The sequence below is a fragment of the Cnephaeus nilssonii genome (genome assembly GCF_951640355.1).
Source record: "Cnephaeus nilssonii genome assembly, chromosome: 21".
Classification (NCBI taxonomy): domain Eukaryota; kingdom Metazoa; phylum Chordata; class Mammalia; order Chiroptera; family Vespertilionidae; genus Cnephaeus; species Cnephaeus nilssonii.
The window spans coordinates 34434697-34450910 of record NC_137092.1 but is presented as its reverse complement, the minus strand read 5'-3'; the positions used below and the strand labels follow the sequence as shown (position 1 = coordinate 34450910).

The 16214-nt window shown below is 47.2% G+C and overlaps 1 protein-coding gene across 7 annotated transcripts in view; it reads left to right on the top strand.

Annotated features, from left to right (window-relative positions):
- The window catches only part of SRGAP2 (SLIT-ROBO Rho GTPase activating protein 2), a 250759-nt gene that overhangs the window by 221171 nt on the left and 13374 nt on the right, over window positions 1-16214 (top strand). For all 7 annotated transcript variants that reach the window (XM_079760402.1, XM_079760399.1, XM_079760401.1 and 4 more), the window contains exons 15-18: window positions 4849-4926; window positions 5795-5929; window positions 7792-7897; window positions 12508-12732. In XM_079760402.1, coding sequence (XP_079616528.1) covers window positions 4849-4926; window positions 5795-5929; window positions 7792-7897; window positions 12508-12732 — 544 coding nt within the window. The remainder of the gene's footprint in view (window positions 1-4848; window positions 4927-5794; window positions 5930-7791; window positions 7898-12507; window positions 12733-16214) is intronic.

The following is a 16214-nucleotide window of genomic DNA, read 5'->3' as shown; positions in this document are numbered from 1 at the left end:
CAGTATCTCCCACTGCACAGCCTTCACCGTTATGCCACATTGGCGTTTTGCATCAGACTGCTTTGCAAACAGCTCCTTTTGTAATGTTGCATTGATTACTAAAAACATTCAGGTTTTGTTCTGTTTGGTCTCACTGTATACAGCCTCACCAAGAGCGCAGTTAGAAGCTGGTCTTAAAGTTGTAGCCCACATTTGAGAGTCGGTCATGACTGGCTCCTTCTTGCCCCGAGTCAAATCACGCTATCTTCTACTTAAAGCTCAGTCTCAGAAACTCCATTCCTTCTTCATCAGTCCTTGGTTGCTTGGACAGAATTTAGGGATAGAGGCGAACTGCCAGAGAATTGATCTTCTAAGTGTACGAGTGTTTATAGAGCACAGATATCTGAGCTAGCACCATGAAGATTTCTAGGAACTAGGCATTAGAAACTGTTTTTAGGTGCTGTCCTGTCTAGTTATGGGGAAAAAAAAGACAGAATGACCCTCTAGGAGCCAAGGAGATGTGTAGATAATTGCTGGTCTCCTTCCTCTTCCTGATAAACTGAGACATTGCTTGGGTTCATTTTTGAAATAGTAATTATGTTAGCATGCCTACAACTTACCCCATTCTAATCAGCTACACTTTTTCATCTTATCTCTATTCACTTGAAGTAACAGCATTTTACATCACTATTGAACAGTCAACAAATATTTATCAAGCCCCTGATTCATGCAGGGCGCCATGCATTGCCAAACAGGAAAACAGAAACAGGGACAATACACTGTTGCTGTCTTTCCCTGGTTTTATGATACAGTCGGGAGAAAATAAATGAGCAAGTGAAAACTTAAAAAGAGATAAGCTTTAGTAATTCAGAACGGCAGCATAAGAAATTTCACAAGATAGTAATGATTAATGGTCAAGCAATTGGCAAAGATAAGTCCAAACTAAGTTCATGGGAGGAAGAATTATTTGTGCCTAAAGGACAATAAGAAGAGTGTCTGCACTCCTATTTATTCATCCATGCATTCTATTCATTCATTCATTCATTCATTCATTCATTCAACAGACATATACATTGGTTGCTCATTGTGTGCCAAGAAAAAGTTCCTTTCTTCATGAGCCCTATATTCTACTAAAGGGCAAATAAATAAATGATCACTTGTATAGTCCATAAATAAATTAATATATAATATGCCAGGTATTGGTGAGTGTCATGAAGAAAAGTAAAGTGAGGTAAGGGGATGGAGAATGGAGAGGGGCCACTGTTCTAGGCAGGGTCAGGAAAAGCCTAGGGTCACCTAAGGTGACATTTGAGCAGAGTCCTGAAGGAGCAGAGCCATGAGGGTATTTGGGGAGAAGGAACATCAAATGCAGATATCTTTGGCATTCTCAAGGGCCAGCACACAGGAGGCCAGTGTGGCTGGAACAGAGTGAGTGGAGAGGAGAGTGGTCATACTTCAGGGCTTCGTTGGCTAGGGTGGGTGTTTGGGTTTTGTTCTGAGTGAGTGGGAAGCTATTGGAGAATTCTGAACAGGGAGTGGTTTTTTATAGGAGGCTACTGCAGTAGCCCAGGGAAGACAGTACAGTGGTCTGGGCCAGGGTGTTAGCTGTGGAAGTGCTGAGAAGTGGATGGGTTTTGGTATTGTATCTTAGCATGTTTCTGTGGTGTGCTTGCATATTGCTGATGGCAATGAAAATTGCTACAGCCCTTTTGGGGGGGAATTTGGCAAAATTGCATATGCACCTGTCTTTTGATCAGCAATCCTTATGGGATTTACCCTAAAGATACACAACAGCATAAAACTACATATGCACAAGCTTATTTATTGCAGCATCACTTGTAATTACAAAATATTAGAAACAACCTAAATGCCTTTTATAGAAAAGTGGTTGAATTAACTGTGGTATATCCATGCAGTGGAATACTGTACAGCTACCAAAAAAGAATGAGGAGGATCTCCAGGAAATGACATGGAGAGACTTCCAGGATATATTGTCAAATGCAAAATGCAAAAGAGTATCTAAAGCATGCTGCCTTTAACCCTGGTTGTGTTGTTTAGTTGGTTAGAGTCGTCCCCATACACCAAGGTTGTGGTTTTGATCCTTGGCAACCAATGAATGCATAAATAAGTGAAACAACAAATCAATCTCTTTCTCTCTCTCCTCTCCCTCTCTCATTCTCAAACCAATAAAATAAAAGTTAAAAAATAAAAATAATAAAGCATGTTACCTTTCATGCAAGAAAGAAGAGGGTATAAGAATATACATGTGTCCTCTCACTTCTGCAAGAAGAGATATAGGAAGGATGAATTCAAAAGCTAATATTTTATTGGCTATCTACATGAATGGTCATTATTTTTATGGGGATATGGGCTAGCAATTCTGAAGCCATTTTATATGTATTCCAGGATTGAACAAATAAATATATTGTTGATTTAAAGAAAGAAAAATAAAAGTACATTGTAGCTATTTTAAAAAACCAAAAAAACATTTGTTCAGTTAAATTGAACTTTTTCCCCAAATAGGGACTCAAAATATCCCTAAACTCCCTAGAAACTATGATTAAATTTTTGTTTATGTGCACTTAGTGGGGATAGGGTCGATCACTTGTGTCAGTTCTGAAGTGTTTGTGGCCCACCAGTTTGCACATTCTTACTATTTTCATGTCCCCTGGGAGGCAGATATTTAGTCCCCATTATATAGATGAGAAATCTGAGGCTCATCTGTAAATGGTGGGTAAGGGTGATCCAGGAAAATGAAGGAGAAGGGATGTCAGGAACAACCAAGACTGAGTCAGGATGGGAAAACTCCATCATTGTCAGGATGAAGGGAATAAAGTGGCGTGAGCAGGAGGTGGTGCTGTAGCAATCGTTGCAAGAATTCTCTAGGAGGACAATGCTTAGTGACAGCTGGATCCAAAATGGAAGGTTTTGTGCCATTTCCAAATAACTTGCCCAAGTCTGATGGGCTTTATACTAAGAAAAAATGAAAAAGATCATGGATATGATCAAGCAAGTTGTTGGCTTTACCAAGTAGAACACGCCGTGTAGCCTGGTCCCTGAGATGACATCCATATTCTACTGTGGTTTTGACACCTCACGGGGTCTCTGACTGTTTCTGATTAAACAGTATGTGGCTGTTCCATCCTATTGGTAACTGATATGGTGATATGACATTGGTAAAGGGGTTTTAACATGCTTCCCATTCTGTGAAGGCTATTCTAGAGATTCCTTTGGAACAGGGAACTCAAGTCCTGTTACAAGCCCTGTAATTGAATTTCCCTTACTTGCTTCTTAATATTGCTTCAGTTGGATTCAGGAGTTCAGTCCTGGCCTATATGGTTTACCTCCCAAGGTCGAGCTCAGCAGTCGCCAACCTTTCAGACCTCACGGACCACCAGTGGTCTAGCTCAGTGGTAGGTAAACTGCGGCTCGCGAGCCACAGGCGGCTCGCGAGCCCCTTGAGTGTTCTAACGCCACTTCTTCAAAATAGACTTGCCCAGGCCGAAAACCGACTTCTGTGCATGGGACACGAAGTTTCAATCGTACTGTACGTGCGCGCCCGCACGTGGTATTTTTGTGGAAGAGCCACACTCAAGGGGCCAAAGATCCGCATGTGGCTCGCGAGCCGCGGTTTGCCGACCACTGGTCTAGCTGATAGAATTCAGTCACCCCTCACCAGGTAGCCCTAAAACAATGGGCAAAATGTAGCATTATTCTCTTTTGTTTTCCTAAAGAGAAATTTGTTTGAGATTTCTCTGACATCAAAATTTTCAAGGGATCGTGCCATAACAGAGAGACTTTGCAGAACAAAGACTGAGACACAGGGCTCCCGAGAAAGGTGGGGCAGGCCTGAGAGCCGCTAGTTCAGTCCAACCCTGGGCCCAGCACTAATGCCGTCTTCCTGGATCCCTTACCAGGTCTGCGGTTGCATGTGTGGTGCTCTCTACAAACCGTATCCATGTTCAGGCTAACAGATGGCTCTGGTCCTCTTCACTTCCACTCTAGTAGGCCCCACAAGCTGGGCCTTCAGGAGTGAGTACACATTTGTAGCTAGCAGGCCTGGGTTTGTCCTGGCTCTGGTTCATACCACCTAGGCAACCTAAGGCGGGTTATGACTTATCAGTCCCCTCATCTAGAAAATGGGATTGCTGGTCCCCCCTACTTTACTTACATGACTGTTTCATATAAAAGAATCAGTTGATTTATTTATATGAAGCATGTCTTAGCAATCACCACGCATGCATTATTTTACTATGATTATGTCTACTCTAACCCAAGACGACAAAGTTCTCACGTACGTTATCACAGTGTAACATTCCTGTGTGAAGCCGCAGTCAAGGACCAGTGGCTAGCACAGTGTCTGGCAATTTTGTCTGTTGTCATGTCCTCTCTTTCCCATAAGTATTCAAAGCATTGTGCCCTAGAGCCACCAAACAGTATTAGAACAACTAAAGCATAATTGTCATCTCAGACCTTCTGACACTCCTCCGATGGTATCTGAAGGCCTGCCTACCATGCTTGAGGTTCCTATTCCTGATCCTGGGTGATAAGAAGGTGCCAGAGGGTCACTTCCCCACTTTGCAGATGGGAACAGAGGCAAAGGTTGAGGAAAGTCCCCGTCTCATAGTCTCCCTATGGAGCCAGGTGTAGAGATTTCTTCCCTTAAGTCTCTGACTCAGTGCTTTTTCCCCGTTAATGCCTCATATTCATTCCAGTGACTTTTTCAGCATCCTTGCACATGTTTTCTCCGTTGGCCTGAAGAAGGGAGAAAGGGTACTTAGATACTCACTGGCTGGCAGAGACGGGCATGTGTGCATTTGGAGCTGTGTGCATTTGCTTTTTCTTGATCACTTTTCCCTGACTTTTAAGGTCTGCAGCATGAAGGAATTTTCCGGGTGTCAGGATCCCAGGTGGAAGTGAACGACATCAAAAACGCCTTTGAGAGAGGTGAGAAAACAGCCTGGAAGATAAGACCAAATGTCTGCCAGCCCCCCGGACTATTGGCTCCACTCCTTCTCCCTGAGAGGTACCCAGAGGTTGGAAAGCCAGCTCGCCTCCCTCTTCAGCCCGGCACCTGCTCTGTTAAAGACATTTCTCCCTAGATACGCAGGGAGATGGCAGCGTCCATCTCAGCTGCCTCCTTCTCAGCCCCATTCATCCTGTTTCCTGGGGATGATCTGCCGAAACCCAAGAAGTTAACCATGGTGTCTGGGCAGTTTATGGCTTCACCCGGAACCTTTGGTGGTAGTTAATATCAAGGCTAATGCGCCTGTTCATCGTAGCCCATTTATTATTCTGTGGGCTATTAAGGTAATGGGCAAGCTTTGGCAATTTCCGTCGCTGTAATGGATATATATAGTTTCAATTTGAGGTTGGTCCAATCATTAAATCTAATTACATCTGATAGGAAATTTCCATAGGGAGCTCCAGCATGATTGTTCTCTCGTAAGTAGGTGTCCTTTGTTGCAGGCCAGGAGGGGTGCGAGCAGCGCAGAGGGGCTGGCCTCCCTGGCCTCACTTTCCTCCCCCAGGAGCTCAGGCCCAGCCTGGTTTCGTGATTCTCAGAGAGCCAGTTGCTGTGCCCCATCCCCAGCCCATAGGGACTGTCCCTGAGCTAGTCTGGCACAAGCATATCGAACTCCTCTGGCCCGCGGACCCTGAGCCTAAGCAGTCATTGCTTTATTCAGTTCCTGGGTCACCCTTGTCATGCCGCCATGCTGGACTTGACTAGGTCACCCCTCCCCCACCACCTCTGCTTCATCCTACGTGTTTTACCTCTCTCACCCTTTTTGGTTTTGGGGGGTTTGCTTATCAGGAGAGGACCCGCTGGCTGGGGACCAGAATGACCATGACATGGACTCCATAGCTGGCGTCCTGAAGCTTTACTTCCGGGGGCTGGAACACCCTCTCTTCCCCAAGGACATCTTCCATGACCTGATGGCCTGCGTGAGTAAGTACCGTCTTGGCCTCAGACTGGCCTCTGGGCCAGAGGATCTTGTAGCAACAGAGAAGTTCCTACAGGGTCTTTTTTTCTCATAAGCTTTGCAGTAATGTTTTCTTTTTTCACTGAAGTTTTTCCTCCTCATCAAAACTCCTTTATCCCTTGGGGTGGCGGGGGCGGGGGGGATGACATTTCAGTTAGCATGCCTGGATTTTTTCTTTCTGATTCACCTTAAATTCCTTTGCTTCTCTGGGCTTTGTCTTCAGTAAATTACATTTATATTCATATATAAGACATAGTCCTTTTCAGTTTGGGAAGCTGATACATCAGTGCTTGTGTTTTTCATGATACACAGGGAGAAAGCATAGGTGTTGCAACTATTTCCTGTGTGTTGTTCTGCACATGGCATGCTTACCTGGTGGATATTTTAATACATGTTCTTCTAGGAGTAAAAACCCTCTGGGCATTAAAAGCAGCAATAGCCCTGGCCGGTTTGGCTCAGTGGATAGAGTGTCAGCCTGCGGACTGAAGGGTCCCAGGTTCGATTCCGGCCAGGGGCACATGCCTGGGCTGCGGGCTCGATCCCCAGTGGGGGGCGTGCAGGAGGCAGCTGATCAATGATTCTCATCATTGATGTTTCTATCTCTCTATTCTTCTCCCTTCCTCTCTAAAATCAATAAAAATATATATTTTTTTAAAAGGCAGCAATATATTTTCACAGAGAGATGGTCTATTTTATCCCCCTGCGAGGTTCTCTGCCTCTTGCTCTAAAGCGATCCATGGGAAGTTGCATTAATACCGGGTCATCCTGGAATCACATCACATTGGATTGGTGGCTCCAGAGGCTGGAGAAGGCAGTGCCTTTTGGATGGAGAAACCAGCCTTTTCCCCAGATCCACCAAGATCTCCTTCCCTCAACCCCCACCCCGAGTTTCCAGTTTGACTCATATATGCCCTGAGCACTGTCCTCTGTTATTCTGAGAGGAAAGGGCCTGAGCATTCAGGAGCCTCTTATTTTATTTGTTGACCCACTATTTGTGGGAGTCTGGTGGAAATGAGTTCTGTGGGTGAGCAAGTACATGCATCCCTCCTGTTTTCATGTCTTTTTCTAAGACTGGGCCTAGGTCGAATATCTTAAGTAGACCGGGACGACCAAGACAGTACGAGATACCTTGGCTACCCAACTCTCCCCTTGAGAATGCTCCTCCTCCACTGCTTCTCATTTCTTTTTTACAAAAAGATACTCAGAATATCCACACGGCCCACAGGAAGTGGGAAGCTGGCCATGATGGAGGCCACTCGCCTGGGGCCACACCTGTAATTAATCTGTTCATAGCAAGAGTCAGGGAACTTCTTTGGTTTTCTCCTAAATATCACTATGAACATGGGCAGCCATTGCTTGTCTCTGGACACATTTTTCTCGTCTGCACTGCAGATAGGGACGGGAAGTTAAGCCAGACTTGTGCAGAGGATAAGGCGATGCATGGGTAGAGCAGGCAGGACAGGACTTGCCCAGGCTCCCTCCCTCCCCATACATATGCCTTCCAAGGCTGGGTGTCGAGCAGTCATAGCAGGTTTATGGATAGTTCCTTGTCTGTGGTTGTCTTAATAAGAGGGTAGATGCTTAGGGAATATCTCCAGACCCTTCTGTGCCCAAGGAGCTTAAGTCCTGCACCGGTAAGTGTCTGGAGCCAGCATGTATTCCCCTACCCCCCAATCCACAGGGATGAAATGCCTTGTACAGTGCACCAGTGTAGCATAGACTTGACCTGGCTGCTCTCTGTATTACACCTGCCGGTAGCAGGCTTTTCTTACCATACTCCCTGGGATCTCAGCCACAGTGGAAGTAACACATGGCTTTCTTCTTTCAGCAATGGACAACCTGCAGGAGAGAGCTCTGCACATCCGGAAAGTCCTCCTGGTTCTGCCCAAAACCACTCTGATCATCATGAGATACCTCTTTGCCTTCCTCAATCAGTGAGTAGACTTCCCAGTAAGCAGCTGGGTCAGACCTTGGCGTCAGCCACTAGAAGTTTACATACGGAAGTGATCTATTGTCAGTTCCTCCAGCCCAGCAATTACTGAGCACTTACTATATGCTGGGCACAGATGTAGGTGTAAGAATACATTGTAAAATAAGAGACGAAAGCCCTGATATCATTTAGCTCACATTCCAGGGGAGGAGACAGATAACAACAGAAACGCCAGTTAGTAGTAATTGCTTAGGAGAAAAATAAAGAAGCGTCAGTTAAGGGATAGAGTGCAGGGCTGAATGGGGTGGGGCTGAAAGGGAGAGAGCCTCCATAGGGGTCGGTCAGCAAGGGCCTCCCTGAGGAGGTGGCACAAGCAGCAGCCTGAATGAAGTAAAGGAAGGAGCCACAGGGATGTTGAAGACTCTCAAGACCTGACAGTCATGGTTATAATGGTTTGTATTTGAGAAGCCATGTGATCTTTGATCATATGATCTGATCTATATGTGCGTGTTTTAAAAACCCACCAACTGCTTCGTGGAGAAGTAACTGTAAGAGAAAAGGCTGTGAAGAGAAGCAGGTCGACGCTTCAGAGGTTATTGTACCATCTCGGCTGGGGTGGGGGGAGGGTGGCTTAGACTGGGGAGGTGATGGAGGGTGGTGGGGAGGGTCAGGTTTCGGATCTATTTTGAACATGGCATTGACAGGACTTCCTGGTGGGTAGGGTGTAGAGTGTGAGGAACAAGAAGAATTCTGTCTTTTTAGCACGAGTGACGGGGAAGTAGTGATGCCATTTGTGTGGTTAGGGAGGACCAGGTGTGAAGGAAGGAATCAAAGCCAGGTGCCAATGCAGGCATGTTAATTTGAGGGCCTGTTAGGCCTCCAAGGGGAGATTGTAAGTTGGCAGCTGAACATGGGAACTTGACACTCAGGGGAGAAACGTGGATTCAGTGTAGCTGTAAGAGGGGTCTGAGGGGACCTTGGCTTGGCCAGAGCATCTCATCCATGCAGTGTGTTCTTGCCCAGGGCGTTGGAGTTGCCACGTGGCAGCAAAGTCAGCAAACGAGGACATGTGATACTTCTCTAGGCACCTGTCTTTTCACATTGCTTTCACTGCAGCATCTCCTTCAACCTCCTGGGCCAAAGGTTATAAATGGGCAACCTGAGGGCCTGATAAGGCCCATAGATATGTTTCCTTTCAGTCCACCATATCTTGAAAATACTGAAAGGCTTAAATACCAGGGGTACCCTTAAAAAATACCTAGATTTCTAGCTTCTCTTGGAAACATGGTTAGATCTGGCAGTACTGGATCTGCCTCCCCACATGGCAGCAGCTCCCTGTGGAGTAAGGACTGCTGTCTAATGAGGCAGGCACTGCCCCGTTCACCAGACCCCCACCCTCCCGAACACTCCCCAGTACCGAGGATGAATTCAGTGACGCTCTTGCTTTATGTTTTTTTTTATATAGTGGAGAAATATTTTTCTAGATCCATGAATCTATTAAAAGGAGAAAATAAAAATTAGACCAAGGGGCTTGGGTTTTTTAGCACATATTTCTTTGTGAAAATGAGAAGTCTTCCTAGTTGATTGGTCTCTACTTCAAAGGAATGCAAGTTTAGAGACCATTTCATGCACCTCAGCTTGCTTACAAGTGGACCTGGCTCTGTACGTGTCTGGGTTAGTGACCCCAGCCTGAGACCTTTCTGGGTCACCCACCCTGCCCTTTAGCCCTGTTGCTGGCCCTGAAGAGTGACAGAGGGTGCTGGCTCTGCAGCCTGCCTTCTCCACATGACAGTGTCTGCTCCACTCATCAGCCAAGCCCTGACTCAGCACCACAGCTGCCTTTGAGTTCAGAACCCCCCATGACTCACACAGTCACATGCTGCCCAGTTAGGTAATTAATGCCTGTCAGGAGAAGCGGGTAGGCTCTTGTGAATCCACTATGGCTGAATGTCCGCAGCCCTGCTGTCCATTCCTGGACCAGAATCAAGGATCTGTTACCAAGAAACAGTCAGAATATTATAATTACAGAAAATATCTATGGAACCCCACCTATATGCCGGCCACAGTGCTCAGTACTTTGCATTTAATCTTCACAACAGCCCCATAAAGGAGGCATAAAATGGACTCCATTTTCCAATGAAGAAACTAGGGAACTAGATAAACTGGCAAGCAGGGGAGCTAGGACTCAAAACCAGGTCTGTTTGATCCAGAAATTCTTGGGATATTTTGTTTTTTTCTTTTAAATGTAATCAAAGAGGGAAATGTGCATCATTAAAGGGTAAAAAGTTCAGGAAAGTGCATGGCAAACAAGTTTCCCACGCTAATCCTGATTTTCTCATTCCCCCAAAAAGCCTGTGTTCCCAGCCATGATGTTGAACCTTTTGAAGTTGCACAAAAGCTGATGAGTTGGAATCAATTAGGAGGATTCCCTGGTGTTCTAGACAAGACTATAGAAATACAGCACAACGCTTAGAGGAGACAGCAAATATATAAGTTGACGCCAAAAAAAATTTTTTTAGAGGGAGAGCTGTTAGCAGTATTATTTAGTTTAGGTGTTTCCTTAAAGATCAAAACCCAGTGTTTGAGGTCTTATACTGGGTACAGGCTTCAGTGTCTCTAAGGACCGTTAACATCATTAGATACAAAATTGTGTGTATTTGTATGTGCACATATATGAATTTTCTGGGGAGATAATTGCTAGTTTTTGTCAAATCCTTGAAGGAGCCTATGTCCCCCCCACCACCACCAAATTAAGAACCATGGCTTTAAGAACCGTTGGTGTAGGCAGTGCCCCACCTTGACCCTAGGTGTTCCTGTTGCAGATTGGAAGCGAAGTATCTTGGTCTATATTTTAATGGGAGTAAGAAATGGACCTGGAACTCTGAGATCACAGACCATGAAGATGTATCCCCTGCATTGCAGCCACATATGACTTAAATACGCCTTGCCTTAGAAGGCTCAGCCTCGTTTCTCATCTCACAGAGCTGGGCCTGGATTCTCAGGGCTAGAGTTTGTTTCCCTTTGACGATAAGACATCCCAGAAACTTCTGGTCTCCTTCCATGTTACCAGAATATTGTCAGATCACACTACAAACACAGGGCCTGCCTCCTCCGGGGCCCTCCATGACACCAGGAGCCAGCCAGCCTGTGATTCACTACAACTTGTAGTACCTCATCCTCAATTGTCCCTGCTGAGGTTACCAAGGTCATTTCCAGTCTCTCAAGTTTTTATTTGACTGAGAAGTAGACTTGGAAACATCTCCCAGCCTTTTCTGAATCTGCTCTTTTAACTCAGGAGCCAGAGAAGGATTGCAAAATTAACTTTTTATGACCTCCTGAGAAGCGATCCAGCCCCTGAGTTCTATAACCTCGCATCGCCGGCCTCCCTGCGTTTAACAAGGTCCTAGAAAACATTGACTCTGAGTCATGACAGTTGCTCACATTCGCTGGACCATCTCAAAGGTTCTGCAAGCATTCTCTAAGGGGGGTGGGCAGCCTATCAGAATCTTCAACAGAGGAGGGAACCATTGAGTTAGAGAGAGACCAACTAGGTAATTTGAGTCTGGATGTGGGGTGCACTAGAAGTAAACTCTGCCCAACTCACACGAAGTCAGCAGAGTCTCAGGCCTCGGTTCAGCATCAGAGGGTTTGGGTGTCTTCTTAGGCTCTGGCAGAATCCAGCACTGGGGACTTTCTGCTGATGTCCCGAAGGAGGCAGAGCTCCTTAGCAGAGCTCACTGTTTTGCAGTTGCGGGGCAGGAGTGGGGAGTATACCCAGAGCTGGCCCAGCCTTCAGTGCCTGAACAAGTAGAGGCCAGTGGGAGCCAATCAGGTGCCGTGGCTCATTGAAGGGCTTGGTCCTTGGCCAAGATTGGAGGTGTGGCTGGAGCAGCTGCTGGCTGGAAAGAGGGAGTTCCCAGAATAAATAAATATCCGATAATGAAGTCAGACCGCATCCAGAGGAAGCCTGAGCAGGAGCTGAACAGTGTGCTGACCTTTTCCGGAACAAATCCTGAATGTAATAATAGAGGAGGATGTTATGAAAATGAAAAACAATTGCATTAGCTGTTCCAGAAAGAACTCCACTGGCTTGATGGAATATAAAAGCTAATCGATAGTCTTTTAAACAAAATAAGCCTACATCTTAGAATGGAATATCCCTAATAACTTGATTATTTTTCTATGGAAGAAGGTACACAATGCCTGTGTCTTCTAACCCTATTATGACCGGGCCAGCCTGAGGGTCTTCGTCTGCCTTGTCAGCTTAGAGGGTCTCTTGGAGCTGTATCCAACTATGCACGGTGGATATGGTAGATAAGGTCTGGGGTGGGATGGTGAGTAGGATTTGATCGGGGAGCTGGAGGGGGGGGGGGGTGAAACCTGCAAGGAGGTACTCTGCTTTGCCTTTCCTTGACTCCTGAATGACCATCGTGGTGGTCATTCCCACCCCTCCCCACCAGTCCTTCAACATTTTAGAAGGGCTCTGATGCCCAGGAAAGCAGGTGGCAATTTGCGGATCTTCTGTTCTTCCTCTTGGCTGTGCCCCCTGTGATTGTGTTTTCTGGGCATTCATGCGCATGCTTTCCAGCTTGCCCCCTTTCTCTTCTCCTCCAGTTTGTCACAGTTCAGTGAGGAGAACATGATGGACCCCTACAACCTCGCCATCTGCTTCGGACCCTCGCTGATGTCAGTGCCTGAGGGCCACGACCAGGTGTCCTGCCAAGCCCACGTGAACGAGCTGATCAAAACCATCATCATCCAGCATGAGAACATCTTCCCAAACCCCAGGGAGCTGGAGGGCCCTGTCTACAGCCGAGGAGGAAGCATGGAGGATTACTGGTAGGGGGCCAGGGCTGGAGGAGGGGAGGGCATCACCCACGCACATTGGCCTGGGGGCCAGATGGCCAAGCAAGACCAAAGGGAAATACCCAGACCCGCCCAGCCTCCCACTCCCAGGCTCTTCAGGCTGCCAGGGTCTTGGGTTGGTGTAGGCAGTGCCCCACCTTGACCCGGCCTATGGAGGAAGTGCCATTTCTGCCACCTTTCTTCCTTATGATTCTGAGTGGTGAGGGACCATTCTGAAAGATAATGACAATAATAATAGTAATATTAATACTCGCTAGGAAAGGGAATTTTCTACAGTTGTTCACCAGTCCCCAGTGTCTCTCAGAGTTCTGCTCTGCTGTGCATGGTGCCCGAAACAGTCCCGGTTCCCAGGGAATTTCATATTGGGAAGGGCTTAGATATGGGGCCTAATTTGCTGGCTGGGCATTTGTAAGATGACCATTTAGGGTGATTTCAGAAAATCATGAAGGGAGAGAGGGGTAAGCTCCATTTTCAGCAGGTTGACACAGTTCCACCCTGAAGTGGGATTCAATTCTGTGGGGCGAGGTTTTTCATGACCTGGCCTGGGAGCAGAGATATGACAGGATCCCAGGCACATAGACCCTCCCGCTGGACAAATACTGAGTCACTGTTTCCATTTTACAGAAAAAGTCACTGCAATGCAGAGAGGCAGTGACAATCTTTCAGGCCACCCCATGGTGGGGATTCCAACCCTCATCTCTCGTCCTTTAGTACAGGGCACCGCCCACTGCCCCCAGGAAACCACTTACCATGTTAGTTTTCCACTAAACACAAACAACTGCCTCTCTCTTTTACTCCCTAACATCCCTCACCTTCTCCCCCTCCCCCTTTTTCCTTCCCCTAAAAATGTTTCAGCCTGGGCTGAAAGCATAAGCCAGCCCAAACCAGATTCCATCCTAATTCAGCATCTGGAACCAATTCAGCCAGCCCCATTGCTATGGACTGAGGTAGGGAGAATAAGGGAGGTTGTTTACTTAATTAGAGGCCGATTGGTCCATACTTGTCCCTGATCCCCACAGAAGGAGCCTTCTGCTTAGGGAGTGAAGAAAGGGACATCCATGTGTCGTGAACATGAAAATATCACTGACATCGGGCTTGGTCTTCTCCACTGTCCTGCAGACCCCAGTACCTGGGTCCGGGCTGGAGAAACCTCGGCTTGCCAGCTAGAGAGAAAGCTTGTTGTCACTGACAGATGGTTGGTGGGACGGGGGAGGTTGTTCAGGTCTCAACATGCTGGCTGAGGAGCTCCAGGGAGCTGTCCTTGTACATGTGACTGGGAGGGTCAGTTTCCTGCTTGCATGAGTGTTGGGAAACTGTGGAATAATGTTCCCAATTCCTGCTTTACCTTCCTTCTAAAGTCTGCCCTCAATTCTCAAATATGAAACCACTGCAGGCTGGGCTTACCCCAGGACATGGTCCCTCACAGCCCCCTCCCCCGTGGTCCCAGCCCAGTGGAACAGACGGAACCCCGGCAGGGGGTGGGGGTGGGGGCTCCAGGGGCACAGACGGGAGGACACCTTCCTCCAGTTCTCTCCAAGGTGTTCCCCTTGGCCCCATGTTGTTTGTTATACATCCAACATGTATTAGCAGCCTCTGGAAAAACCACAAATTACTCAGGGAATGTTATACCATAGCCTGGGTAGGAGGGCCCGGGCCTCAGGCCAGAGGCACCAGAGGATCAAGAGTAAATGACCTTGGGGTTAAAGGGACCATCTCAACCCTGGATTCACACCCACTCAGAAGGCTCGCAACCTTCCCTTTCCTTTGGGGGGAGAGAGGTGTCAGTACCGTGAGCTAAGGCCATGAAGGAGGTGGGGGAGGGAGGGGTGGCAGTAGGGGTGCTAGAGTCCAAGGATTCTGGAAAGTGGCCAGGAGACCAGACAGCCAGGAAGAGGGAGCCCAGGCCACTTGGCCTCCCCATGACCATGAAGAGGAGAGGCCATTCACCACATTGACCACCCTGAGACTGGAACCGGTTTTCGGGACGGCTGCTGGGTGGCTTCTGAGACCACAGGGTTGGGCCTGGGGTGTTGTTGGGGTGTGGGCGTACAGTGAGAAAAATGGGATTTTAGGGCAAGAAGTAACCTTAGAAAAACATCATCTTTACCTTAGAGCAGTGGTGGGCAAACTCATTAGTTAACAGAGCCAAATATCAACAGTACAACAATTGAAATTTCTTTTGAGAGCCAAATTTTTTAAACTTAAACTTCTTCTAACGCCACTTCTTCAAAATAGACTCGCCCAGGCCATGGTATTTTGTAGAAGAGCCACACTCAAAGAGCCGCATGTGGCTCACGAGCCGCAGTTTGCCGACCACTGACCTAGTGAATCAGTGGGGCCGAAGCAATCTGTTTTTAACAAGCCACCCCACTCTCTGAAGTTTGGGAACTGCCCATAGTGGATGGCCACGTAGATGGGCTTGGAACCCTGCAGGAAAGTGAGCCTTTGTCCTGTGCATCCCAAGGGTTTCCAGAATGTCACCAAACTCATCAGAGGGTTTTTAGGCCCAAAAAACAGTGAGAAATTGTGCCCAGACTTTTTGACAAAGCAGAATCCCCATTCATGCACCCCAGAATGTTCTCTGGAGCCTGGAGAACCTCCTTGGACCTGACTGACTCCTAATGAGGTTCATGCTGAACTGGTCTCCTGGTCTTTGAGGACCTTTCTAGGAGTGAAGGACCCATCCCATGAGAAGGGAGAGGTGTGGGCTCAAAGGTAGACCCTGAGGCCAGGCAGTGGGGTTGAGGGGGTGGTGGTTCTTCCATAGAACTACCTGGAAAGGCTCACTCATTACTACCATATGCCAGAGAAAGAACCGTTAGACATGAACGGGGGTTTTCTACCTTACTAAGCACTCTGAAGGCCACGAGCCAGGAGATCAGGCGGCAAAACGGCATTCCTAGTAACTTCCCTGGCCATTCTCGGTCCTCATTCCTGAGGGGATGATTCTAGACGGAATGAATTTCGTCAGGAACTTGACCTGACTCTGTCTCTTGCAGAGTTCAGCCCGCAGCAGACTCCTCTTCCCATCCATTTCTGTGACTCCCCTCCCACTTTCTTTCCAGTACCTGGAGCTAAACTGCAAGGCGTCCTAGAGACATCAAGCAGACTGAGAAAGAAGGAAAGGAAGTACCGCTTACCAATCACCCCCTCTTTTTTCACTGAATCCTCATAGGACTCTGTGAGCTATACGGACCATTTATAGATTAGGTAACTGAAGCTGGAAGAGACCAGTAACTTGCCCAGGGCCACACAGCTTCCAAGCGTCAGAGTGGATTTTTGGATCTGGCTGTATCTGATACTAAAGCCTAGTGTTTTTCTTCCACCATGCTCCCTCCAGGAACTAATTCACCTAGAGAAACAACCCTTGAGGAGTTGGGTTGTTTTGTAGTTTTGAAAAAAATTATAATTGAAAAGGGGTTCGCTTGGTGTCAAGATACTCCAAGCAGTCTGCA